The sequence below is a fragment of the Budorcas taxicolor genome, chromosome 10 (assembly GCF_023091745.1).
Source record: "Budorcas taxicolor isolate Tak-1 chromosome 10, Takin1.1, whole genome shotgun sequence".
Taxonomy (NCBI): domain Eukaryota; kingdom Metazoa; phylum Chordata; class Mammalia; order Artiodactyla; family Bovidae; genus Budorcas; species Budorcas taxicolor.
Window position 1 is genome coordinate 68,014,972 of NC_068919.1, and position 13,329 is coordinate 68,028,300.

The following is a 13,329-nucleotide window of genomic DNA, read 5'->3' on the forward strand; positions in this document are numbered from 1 at the left end:
GTGTAAGCTTTCTTTTGGCTAAGATTCTTTGACCTTAAGGAACAGAAATCAGGTGGAACTGGCCCAAGCTGAAGGTGAATTTACAGTCTCAGAAGGAAGGACAAGAGGCAGCAGGGCCTTCGGAGCGCTGGGAATGAGGGACGGTTGTGCTGGTGGGTCTCAGTGGATCCCTTGTCTCTGATTCTGTCTGCTGCAGCACGTATGTTCCTGAATCTCTGGCGCACAGAGCAGAACACTACTATCCATCACTCTTGAGTGTTTTTGGCATCAGCAGAAACTGAGACCCTCTCTGACTGGCTCAGCTGGGCCGAGGGTGAGCCCCAGAAAGTCAGCTCTGGCCACATGGCATCTGTGTTGGCCATAGTCTGTTTGCCTCTGTGCATGATCACATCAGAGATGTCAGTCTAGGCTGGGACCAGCCTCTGCTGTCTCTAATTCTGTTACACTTAACACTCATCATCACACCATGATCTTCTGGGCTGCTCATCAACTGTGTTTTGACAAGCTTTCTGAGATTTTTCCCTGTCAGGCAGCTTTGCTGACTCAGCCATTCCAGCCTTCTTGTTCGTCCTTGAAAATGACAAGCTTATCTCACCTCAGAGCATTTTTACTTGCTCTCATAGGTTTTCCCATGGCATCTACCCTTACTTCATTCAAGTCTCTTCCTCAGAGATTCTAAAACCGTGGGTCAAATCCATTTCACCTGTCTTTACTAATCAAGGTCATCCTCACTTCTGCTACAAAAGACTTGCCTATTTTCCTCATAGCCTGAGTCGTTTTCCAAGAACTTACGGTCAGCTGTGCCTAGTTCAAGCAGAGTCAGTTAAAACTAAATGGGACCGGTGATCCTCCAAATGGGTATGTGCCAGTGTCCTTTAGCCATTAGAGGGCTGAAAACTCCATTCTCAGATCCTGCCAAGTGCTTACGTACTTGAATGTACCAAGGCCTGTGGCTTAGTTACACCTGTGCAGAACAACAATTATAGCAACTTTTTCTAGTCACCTTCCCCATGCTCCCCATTCCTCAGACCACCCCACTACTTTAATCTTTATCTCATAAATACCAGTGCCCCTTGCCTTCGGGGAGGCAGATTTAAACTTGTTCACCTATCTTGGCTGCCTTAAGAATAAACCCTCTCTTTGCTGGAAACCTTGTTGTCTCAGTGTCTTGGCTTGAACAAACCTGGTTCCCTAACAAGTCCCTCCCTGAGCATCCTACCTGAAACAGTCCATTCCATTGCCTATCCTCAGATCTGCTTTACTTTCTTCATAATGCTTGATGTCACCTTAAATTGTTTTGTGTTATTTGACTCTCTGCTCAAGGTCTCCCCATTGGAATGTAACCCGTGGGTCCAGGGATTTTTGTCTTGTTTATGGCTGTATTTTCAGCCTCTGGAACCGTGCTTGGCATCTGGTAGACACTTAAAACCTACTAGCTGAATGCTTGATTAAGTAAATGGACAATTTGCAGACTTATTATGAAGTACACATTTAAAAATAAACCTTAACTCTTGACTTTGTTTTCAAATATATTTTCATTTTGTACATATTGAGTATTCCTTTAAAAATGAGATGTAATTCACATTTTTAATGGCCTCACCTTCCCTAATCTACCCCTTAGCCTATTTTCTCCCAAGCCCTCCCTAAAGTATTCTAAATTAGTGAGATTCTGTAGTAATATGTGGAAATACACTCTTGTTCGTTTGAGGGAAAAAACAGTTGATTTTAATTATGATTTGATGATCAGTAGGCTTTCCTGGTAAGGGAATAAAGAGCTGGTATCTTTATGAAGGCATGAAGAACTGGTGTTTTTTCTGCCTCTAAAGGCTCTGTGTGAACAGAAAAGATTATCTTTTTTGTTTACAAAACTATTTCATAGGTGACTCTATGAAGAGTCGTCTTCAATTAACTCCCTGTACAGTAACTCAGAATTATTATCAAAATAGATAGATGAACATGAATGACCCTCTGCACAAAAAAATAATAATAATTGAATAAAAACACATTTTCAAAAGCATCCCCAAAAGACTTCTCTTTCTCATGAAAAATTCAGAGAAAGAATGTTATTTTCCTAAGAGAAAGCACGTATTTGGCCATAGACAAGCCTTCCCCAGCTCCCCTCAAAGCTGAGATTTTCTGTTGGAGAAAATTGACAATTTTGCCTTGAGGCTTAATTTTATAGGTTTTACCAGCAGTGGCAGCTGTGTTTACTGATGGCCCTGCACTGCCCCTGAACAAATTCAAGATTAAGTAAAGGATTGCTGTTTTCAGACAATTACCAACAAAACGAACAACCTCTTACTGTGCGTGAAGCTCCAGGCCTCATGTCCTTACCTTTAAAAATTACCTCAGAAGCTGCTGCTTTTAAAGATAAAAGTTGGTGTATCTGCTGCAGTAGCATGTTGATACGAGCGAGGCTGTGGTTTTCAGCCTTAGCTGCATGTTAGATTCACGAGGAGGAGCCTAAAAAGGGAAACACCAGCCTAGTGCCAGAACTCTGTTGGGCCCATGAGTCCTTACTTGTTGCTGCGTGTTTGGTCACTTGCCAGGTGATTCCAGCACTGGCTCTGAGAACCACCGCTCTCTGGCCCAGGCCACAGTGAGCTCCATCTTGGATGGGACATCCGTTGGGGTTGCTCACTGATCCTGCTCCCAGGCCAAGTTGTAAAGACAGTTAAGTTTGCCTTTACTCTCTCATCTGCCTCTTTGTGCCCCTCACGCCTGGAAACGTCCCCTCTTGACTTATTTCTCAGTGCTCTTATCCTGCCCTATGCCCACAGTTAAGCACTTGGGCTCCGAAGCATTTCTTTTTAAAAGAAAGCTCATAGCCTTTCTAGTGCAGTAGTAGTCTGCTCCAACACCAAAAAATATATAACTGAAGAGAAATGTGGACTGCTACAGAAAGTCACTGGTGAGCTGAGGTGAAATTAGGGAGAGGAGGGAAGTGCTCCTGACTCGCATCAGGCCCCTTCTGGTAAGCAACAGTCTGCTCAAAAACACGCTGTTCTGCTGGGTGACTCTGGCAGGTTAGTTAACCTCTCAGTGCCTCAGTTTTGTCATCTATAAAACAGGGGTAACCCACAAAATTGTCATGAGGATTATATATGAAAAGCATCTGGAGAGTTCTTGACCCACTGTAAACAGTCAGTGCACATTAGCAATGATTAATATCACTGTTGTTATAATTTAAAATTATTGAATTTAAGATTGGGTGAGAATTCCACACAAAGCAGGCAAATAAACAGAGAAAGCATCATGATTTATTTCTTTTACTGCTAACATTCTCTGAAGTTCAAGAAATACTTTGAGCCATGGCATCCTCACCAGTACACATATATGTCTAGTTCCTATATCTCAAGACAATGCCTAATTTATGCCATCCATTTAGCTGTGTAAATTCCAAGATGTAGGAAAAAACTCTGCACTTGAAACTAAACTGTACTTCAATTAACAACAACAACAACAAAAAAGGGTCTTACTTTTCCAAAAAGGCTGAATGGTCAAACAATCTATCCATTCCTTTGTAGGAAATATGCTTTCTACCTACCAAAGGAAAAGTATACTACTTGGAAAGAACTGGGAGTAAAAATGCCCAGAGATGACCTAATTAATTGACTTCTGTCCTTAGAAGAAACATGAGTGTTTGTCCCCTGACACAGAAGTTTTCATCTTCTTAGTGACTGATCTGAATGTACTCAATGTCAAAGTTAGGGGGTGTTTCTCTCTACTCTTTTTGTTTTGGAAGTTTCCTAGAGGAAGCTTAAAACAGAATTTTTCTTTTAAAGTTCACTGAATTCTTAGAGGCTTCTGGATGCTTAAAATATTTTTAGGTGTCGCTAAAGGTGGAGTCTAGTTTTATACAAAAGAAGTTCTTGAAATTGCCTGAAAATTTACTTTGAGGAGGGGCTTTAGATAGCACAAGGGATTCTAGTGATGGAACTGCTCTGTGTCTGATCATGCTGTTGCATGAATCCATACATGTGATAAAACTGCACAGAAATAAATACACACACACACACGAGTGCATTAACTGGTAAAATCTGAATAGAGCAGATTGTTTAAAAGGTTGAAAAATCTTAATTTTTGAGAATATAACTTTTGGATTGAACACTTCTAAGTGTCCTTTTGTAAAGTTCTAAGGTCTGTATCATAATCTAAGAGATCTCCATTTAATTTTGAGCTTTAATTCACAATGACCTTCCACACATCTTTTTATTGTTGTTCAGTTGCTAAGTTGTGTCCAATTCTTTGCTACCCCATGGACTGCACGCATGCCAAGCTCCTCTGTCCTCCACTACCTCTGGAGTTTGCTCAGATTCATGTCCATTGAGTCCATGATGCTATCTAACCATCTCATCCTCTGCCACCCCCTTCTCCTTTTGCCTTCAATCTTTCCCAGCATCAGGGCCTTTTCCAATGAGTCAGCTCTTCGCATCAGGTGGCCAAAGTATTGGAGTTTCAGCATCAGTCCTTCCAATGAATATTCAGGGTTGACTTCCTTTAGGATTGACTGGTTTGATCTCCTTGCTGTCCAAGGGACTCTCAAGAGTCTTCTCCAGCACCACAGTTTGAATGCATCAGTTCTTTGGCACACAGTCTTTTTTATGGTACTGCTCTCACATCCATACATGACTACTGGAAAAAACCATAGCTTTGACTATATGGACCTTTGTCAGCAAACTGATGTCTCTGCTTTTTTAATATGCTGTCTCAGTTCGTCATAGCTTTTCTTTCCAAAGAGCAAGCATCTAATTTCATAACTTTACATTTTTCCTATAGCCTCTTTGTTCTGAAATAAAAAGTTTATAACTCACAAGAAAGTGACTTAAATGAGCTAGTGTCTAATGCAGCATCCTGTGATTTTCTTTAGAAAGTCATTTTTATTTCTATTAAATCTACTCTCTCATCTGTTTGTTTCAGAAGATATGATTTGCTTTTAAAGATATGGTGGAGTGCCATGTCTAAAAGGTGTACCCCAATAGACCTGGAAGACCCCAATAGGTAGACCCCAAAGGTAGACCCCAATAGGCTTCGGAATTGCTGCCCTGCATAGCCCCTTTTTCATTGCCTGTGACCTGGCCTATGACTTGCAGTAGTCAACAGAGTGTGGGGTTCATGATCGGATTAGAGTTAAGAGTGGTAGCTTTCTCTCCCTCCTCTGGGAACATCTGCTTTTGGGAGCCCTGGGCTGACATAAGAGCAAATTCACTACCCTTTTAAGGGCACTCAGGAAATCCATGTAAAGAGGCTCTGGGATGATACAGAGTGGGGGCGAACTCCAGCTGTGTCAGTGTCCTTCTTGAGTTTCCAGATGACTCCAGTCCTACCTGCCATCCAGCTTCCATGGCGTGAAAGGCTTCAAAGGAGACCAACAGAAGAACCACCCAACCGAGCCCAGCAACCCACAGAAAAGTGGGACAATAAGTGGCTGCTAGTTAAGTCCCTAAGTTTTGAGGCAGTGGGTTATATGGTACTAATATACTAACAATATATCTCACACCTTTAATCTTAGGATTTCAAATGAAAAGAAAGTGAATTGGTGTTCTCAGAATAATTCATATACTACCTTGAGGAATTTTTAAAGGAAAGAAAGCTCCCAATACATTCATAACTAGATTAGTGAATAGTATTAACTATTATTATTCTTAATCAAAAAACTCATCAAAATGTTGGATTCTTTCTGTCCTGGTCCTCACCAGTGCTCTTTTTTTTCCCTCTACTTTCCCCGACTCATCTGAGTCAGAGCTGGAGCTGTCCCAGAGAAGCTCTCCACGGGCCTCCTGTTCACGGAGCCATATTTCCATTTTGCCAATTTTCCTGGGACAGTGGTCATTCCTTGCTTGATGTTCCAGAAATTCCGCATTCTGTGTATTTCCTACAAAGAATTGAAAGTCCATTTAATTTATTTTTACCCGAGACAATAATGTATTTGTTTAAGCTTAGGTTTTTATGAATACAAAATGATCTACACACCTCCCTACACATATATACATAAAGGATTTCACCTGGTGTTTCTGTAAGCATTTAAAATGTTTTTCTTGCTATTTATAAAAATTTTTAATCTTCTGAAAATCACAAGATGGTACAATATACTTTTGTATACTGCAGCTCATCAACATTGTATCACAATATGTATATGTGTATACACACACAAACGTGTCTTGAGCTGAGCTACTTGAGAATTAGTTGCAGAGTCACTTCCTCCCAAGATAGAGCACCACAAATCCCCTAAGAAGATGGGCAATTTTCCTGTATAATCACAATACAGTTATTACACTTAGAATATATGACATTGATAAAATGCTCTTTTCTAATATCCGGTCTGTATTCAAATATCCATGCTTACCCCAGTAATGCTCTTTGTAACTATTTTTTGTTTGCCTGTTTGCATTTTATTTTTTAAGTACAAGATCTAATCTAGGAATATGTGTTGCATTTTCTTATCGCTTAGTCTCCTTTAATTCAAGAACATCCTCCCATCCTTTTCTTTCTTCTCTTCTTCCTTCCTTTCCTCATTCCTTTCTTCTCTCCCCATCTCTTCCCCTCCTCCTTTTTCTCTTCCTTGTCTCTTGCTCCACCCTCCCCAGTCTCTTACTGATTTTCCCCCTCCTCTTCCTGGATGTTTTCTTCCTCCTCTTCATTACCTTCCTTTTTCCTAACACTGACATTTGAGAGAACACAGTGTCAATTATTTGGTAGAATGACCCTAAATTTAGGCTTTCTCTGATTGTTCCCTTGTGATTAACTTAAGGTTAAATTGTTTTGGCAAGAGTATTGCACAGATGGTGTTGCCTGGAGCTACTTATTGAACATCTACTATGTCCTAGGCACACACTATTCCATTTTCCTAACCCTCAATCAGCTCTGCCTTCACATCAGATTTAACTATGGAGACTTTTAGAAACACAGTAGCCTGGATTGCATCCTAGACCTACAGAACTAGAGAGCTCAAAGGGTCAGGCATTTATTTTACGATCTATTCTTTGGGGAATAGATTTATTTTTTGGTGTTGGATTTTACACATATGTCTTTACTTCTGTTTTTTTTTTTTTTTTAAGTAGCACCCAATACCCTTTTAGAATGCACTTCAGAACAGCACACACAGCTTTATTCAAAGAAGGTGGATTTTAAGAAAAAAAAAATCTTAGTGACCATTTTCAAGTTTGGAAAATCATCCTAGGTCAAAGTCCAGATTTCCCCTTATGGCAGAATCAGGCACAACTTTCTGGATATTTTCTGAATGATCATTGTTTATCAAATCTTATGGCATATTTTATTTAAGCCCTTGATGTCTGAAATTGCATATTTTTACAAAGGATAATCAAACATTTCAATGTGAGGATTCATGCCTTGTGATTCATGAGTTTCCTTTCAGCCTCACTGAGGGGCTACCCTGTTCTCCCCTTGAATGTTGTACTTACGAGCTTTGTTTATATACATAGCAGTGACAGAAAACTATAGTTAGTTTATGCCTGCAGTCCTGATCTGTCTCCTGAAATATACTATTTTTTTTTTTTGTACAACTGGACTCCTCCTGTCTCCTGGCGATATGTCGGCTTCATCTTCTTTTTCTGTCTTAAACCTACTTCTTCTCCTTGTTACCCTAGCCTAGCACATGGTCCTACCTTTGCCCCAGCACCTCCTGGCCACCTCACCGTCTCCATGCCCTACGTATAATTCACCATCACGTGTTCACCACGCCTCCAGAGCCTCTCCAGTCACTCTATCTGAATCTCTCTTCTCTAACTTGTGGCTACATATCTTGTATCTTGCTCTTTCTCTCCCTCCTCATTGTCACCCTTCTATCCTGGTCTAGACACCACCTCTCTCTTGCACTACTGCTGTGTACTTCTAACCTGTCTCCCCACATCCTTTTGCATTCCTCTCCCATCCATTCACCACAGTTCAAGCAGAGTAATATTGAAATATAAACCTGTTAGTTCACTAACCTGCCCTTTCAGTGGCTTCCCATTGAATCTTAAGTTAGAGTTCAAAGTCTTTATTTGACACGATTTATAAGACCCTGCATGCACTGGTCTCTCACTGTGCCTCCAGAGCCATCTCCAGTCACTCTCCATCTGAATCTGTCTTCTCTAACTGGTGTCTAGAATCTGGCATGCTCCTTCCCACTCAAGGGCATTTGTACATGCTGTTACTGACCACAGTTTTGGATGTCCCAGCACTTGGACATCACACTCTTGTGCTCACCTGCTCCCATCGTTCAGCTACTTCCATCTCAGCTTAAATGCCACTTTCTCATAGAAACTGTCCAGCTCCTCAGATTATTAGGTCTCTAGTTATATTCTCATCGGACTTTCTTTTGTTCATTGTCTGTGCTATTGTAAGTACCACACATACCCAGTTCAGTAAATATTTGTTGAATGAGTAAGTAAAGGAATGAACAAGTGAGCCATCAGAGAATCTTGGAAGGCGGGAAATATTGATAACTAGGACCTGGGAAAGGCTTCATTCATTGGGGCCTGGAGCTGTCAATCATCTCTGCTCTACAGATGAGCCCAGAATATTAGAAACATCACTCAGACTGAGAATAAGGATTTTCTGTGGACTAGAAGGCACTGGCGACCTACTCCAGTACTCTTGCCTGGAAAATCCCGTGGACAGAGGAGCCTGGTAGGCTGCAGTCCATGGGGTCACTAAGAGTCGGACATGACTGAGTAACTTCACTTTCACTTTTCACTTTCATGCATTGGAGAAGGAAATGGCAACCCACTCCAGTATTCTTGCCTGGAGAATCCCAGGGATGGCGGAGCCTGGTGGGCTGCCGTCTATGGGGTTGCACAGAGTTGGACACGACTGAAGTGACTTAGCAGCAGCAGCAGCAGAGGCAGGGAATTAGAAACAAGAAGAGACTGGTAATGGTGGAATCTGATGAAATATTAACGATAGCTTGAGTCTCCCCACACTCTTGGTGTGATGATGTTTCAGTTAGCATGTGAGGCAAAAGTCACACATTCAGTATTATCCTTGAAAATCCCTTAAGTCACTAGCAAAGCACTGTATACAAAGTTTTGTATAGAAAGCATTAAAGTCTGAGGACTTCTAGCTAGATGTCTTATACTTGTTACACTTTGATAAATCCCTGTTGGATTCTTTATGGTTGCTAGACTTAAAAGAGAGAAATACAATGTTTAAAACCTAAATAGATTTTGGGTAAGCAAAGTAGAGGAAAGTGTATCCTATTGATACTTCAAAATAAATCTGGAGGGAGACAGGACTTCCCTGGTGGTCCAGTTGCTAAAAGTCTGTGCTTCCAGTGCAGGGGGCCTGGGTTTGATTCCTGGTCAGGAAACTAGATACCACATGCAGCTAAAGATTCCCATGTGCCACAACTAAGACCCAGTGAAGCCAAATAAATAATCATTTTAAAAAGTTAATCTTGAGAGAGGAAAGAAACAGAGGCCAGTGGGGAAAAATAGGGAATGATTTAGGTAGTACAAGGATTGGACAAAATATTAAAAAATTTTTATGGTTATGTATTTTATAATATGTATTTTAGAAAAATGTTATTGCCACTATCAAACCCATAACCCATTTTTTTCTCCTAAAAATGGAACATATCCAGAACATAGACTTCCATGGGCATTCTACTAGTCAGGTTCTGGCACCTCTGCACCCAGCTCCTCTTATTTAAGGCTCTATTTGTGCATTTTTTTCCCCTCTTTTGGAAAGGAGGATGAGAATTTCAGGTCACAGCTGATACAAGCAAAGAGAAATTTTAAAAATAAAACTAAGCAAGATACCTGAAAGGAAAATACTAAGTAAATAATAGTACAAGTGACCAGGTAAGACCAGAATTGTGAAGGTGACATTCAAATGATGTATGTAGAGTGACACTTCCCCTGAAGCATATCTTATTTTTGCTGTAAGACATCAGTTTCATATTTCTTCAGTTTTGTCCATATTCATATGATACTTTACATTTTATATGCATTTTTACACATAATATTTGAAATTTACATAAACTCTGCATGGTAGACACAATGTTTTATTCCCATTTTACAAATGTGGAAACAGGTTCACAGAGGTTAGACAACTGGAAGTTAGCTACCATCTTTCTGTAGAATAAAGCTATATGAACAAATATATAGCTAATATTTATCAAGAGGCTACTATGTACCTGGTACTGTCCTAGTAATAAGAAAAGCTCCTGGCTCCCACAGAGCTTACATTGAATAATGTACTGTTAGGATTCAAATAAAGGATTTTGATTACAAGCCCAGTGCTTTTTCTCCTCACTAGATTCATATCATGGCTTCTGGAAAGCGTAGCAGCCACATTAATATGTTAAAACTTGCAGAATTGCCTGCCTAAAAGGGTGATGTTCACTTTGTGTAAGTCATGTATCATTACATATTACACAGAGCATGGCCACACACTCCAGTAGTCTTGCCTGGAGAAGCCCAGGGACGGGGGGAGCCTGGTGGGCTGCTGTCTGTGGGGTCGCACAGAGTTGGACACGACTGATGTGATTTAGCAGCAGCAGCAGCACGTGTAACTTACTATGTAAGTAAATGTAAAATATAAGCAAAGTATGCATGATTTCATTTTAAAGAAGCAGCAGGAAAAATAAAAAGTCGTTTTTAACCTCACAAGGGACCTGAAACTCTCATCCTCCTTTCCAAAAGAGGGAACAAAAATGAACAAATAGAGCCTTAAATAAGAGGAGCTAGGTGAAGAGCTACCAGACCCTGACTAGTAGAATGCCCATGGAAATCTATGGTCTGGCTACATTCCATTTTTAGGAGAAAGCAAAGTAAACTGCTTTCAGAAGCAAAGAAAGAAATCAAAGATGCTACTTGAGAATAACTAAAAAGGATTCACTGCTTGAACATGTGCCTGCAGAGTGGTGAGTTCTGTAGGCTTTGCAGAAGGAAGTCTGCTTTTGAGAGAGAGGGTGGAGGGAATCACAAACTACATTTGCAGATTTTCCCAAGGTTGTCCTGGGCAGAGCTCTGGGCCTCCAGAGTCGTGATGAGGCTAAACGAGGGGGTGGGTGGGAGTGCACCCTCTGGAGTCAGAAGGACCTGGCCTTGAATCCTGATTTGTCACGTGGGGGCTAATAGTAACTCCTGCCTTAGAGGTTGTGTGAAGCTTAAATGCGATAATTCATGTTAAACGTGGACCATTTTGCCTGGCTTAGAGTAAGCACTTCGCAAACTTTAGCTGGAACAAAATGAAGCAGTTTAAAATATATATATATATCAAGAGGGTAGAGGAGAACCCCTCCTTCTCCATGTGACACAGTCTTCCAAAGACTTCGCCAGCATTGTTGTTTGGCTGTTTTTGTTTTTTTTTTCCCCAGCCTGATCTCAAGCAATGACTCAAAGTGTTCAACTTTAGCTGAGATATGTTTCTTGGTGGTTTTGCCAATATTTTTAAATGGTAAAAGTTGTTCATCTATGTGACTACACATCAGATTTCATCCTGCAACTCGGGAGTATAGGTTAGATAGATGTTCCAAGTAGATTTTCAGTTATTCAGCTTTTTCTTATGTAATTAACTTATTGATTAGGTATTTTGTTTTCCCGAGCAGTGGCAGTATCTCTTTCAGCTGCATCGTAGAAGCTCGAGACCTCCAGAGAAACAGCCAGCATTTCTGTTGCTCTCTCAGTGCTCAGGATTGCTGACAGGGGATTGGCCCAGAGCACAGCAAGCTCTGTGTGTGTGAACAATACCTGTATTTGCAGTGATGGGCTTGCTCTGGGAGAGTACATACAGTGAAAACTTAACGAGACTCTAATTGATGGGGTGATACAGCACAGAGTTTGTGAATACAAATGTCTGTTGAAATCACAGAGCCATCTGGGGCCACTGGGCAACCTGGCCTGGCTGGAGTATGGGAACTGGGCATGATAATAGTAGGAGATAAAGCCAAAAAGGCAGGCAGTGTACAGACTCTGCAGGCTTAGGGTATCAGGGTAAGGAGTTCAGGCTTTGTCCTCAGGCTGATGGAGACTCACTGAAAGATTCTTTTTTAAGCAGAAGAGTGATATGGTCAGATTGGCATTTCATAAGATAATCCTGGTAATAGTGCAGTGCTTCTAGAACTTTATTGTGCTTGAGAATCATTTTGATAAAATGCAGGTCCTGATTGTGTAGGTCTGGGATGGGGCCTGAAGTTCTATGCTTCTAATCAACTCCTAGGTGATTAGATATTGCTGGTGCATGGACAACACTTTGATCACCAAGTGGAGCAGTAGTTCTTCAACTTTAGGGGTGTTGGAATCATGGGGGGAGATGAGGAGTTGTTAGACTGCTGGGCCCCCTCCCTAGTTTCTGGTTCTGTCGCTCTGCCTGGAGCCCTGACTTGTTCCCAGGTAATGCTGGTGCTGGTGGTCTGGGGACCACTGAGGTGAAGGGTTGATGGAAGGAAAGTAGGACCTGAGGTAGGAGTGCAGTCAGGGGGGTATGGCAATGGCCCTGGGGTGACAGGCTGACCTAAGGGTGGCATGGGGAACGGGTTGGGGGCATAATCAGTGTTAGGTGACTGACCATCTTTCGGGAGAGGGGGCAGCAGGGCTGGAAAGGGGCCAGATCTCTGGCCTGAGTGACGGAGAGCACAGAGGCCACACCCACTGAGACAGCTGAGGCAGCATGAGCAAGTTTGAAGAGGACGGTGATGCTGGATGGAGTGTTAGACATTGAGTGTGGGAAGAGGGCTGCAGGGGAGAGAGTGGTTGAGGAGAGAGTCTCTGCATGTGGTGCCAAACTAGCTGATACCAATGTACTGTTTAATGTATTGATAACTCCACGTGCTTCTCTGTCTGTAAGCACAAGATGAGGCCCTTTTTCTCCTCCTGGGGATGGCGCAAGGATTGCAATCATGCATGTAAAGTACAGTATATTTCTAAAAAGAGATCTCACCGCAGCGCTGAAGTCTTATTCTTCTGGCCATCCCAAACTACATGACAACGGGCCCATTATATTCCAGGAGATAAAATATTAACAGGGACCCAAGGGCAGCTCTGTGCTTTCCCAGTCCATATCAGAAATTTATTTGGTGAAGTTTTAAAAACAGTTGATATATTATTTACTAAAAAAATTATGTGACTCACCTAGACTTCTGTTCAAGGTTTCATCAGGCAACAAGGTTAGAAAGTCACCACCATCATTTCTTGGGATGCTTTGAAGGATTTTCTTGGCTTTATGGTCCCTCTGTTTCTGCTTATTAGTTCTTGCCTCCTTGTGAAGACTTTCCTTCAGTTCAGCTTGGGCCTGAAATTGACCAGCTAGTGTTAGTGTCCTCCCCTCACACTACCTTCACCAGAATAGGTCAACTAATCAGGCGCTTTACAAATTGTACATCTA

The 13,329-nt window shown here is 41.5% G+C and overlaps 1 protein-coding gene across 1 annotated transcript in view; it reads right to left on the reverse strand.

The window, feature by feature from the left end:
* Nucleotides 1-5,645: 5,645 nt before the first annotated feature.
* Nucleotides 5,646-13,329, reverse strand: part of CCDC198 (coiled-coil domain containing 198) — a 28,971-nt gene continuing 21,287 nt past the window's right edge. Inside the window, exons 5-6 of the mRNA XM_052647180.1 lie at nt 13,077-13,236; nt 5,646-5,875 (exon numbers count right to left, since the gene is read on the reverse strand). Of these exons, the coding sequence (XP_052503140.1) occupies nt 5,646-5,875; nt 13,077-13,236 (390 nt within the window). The remainder of the gene's footprint in view (nt 5,876-13,076; nt 13,237-13,329) is intronic.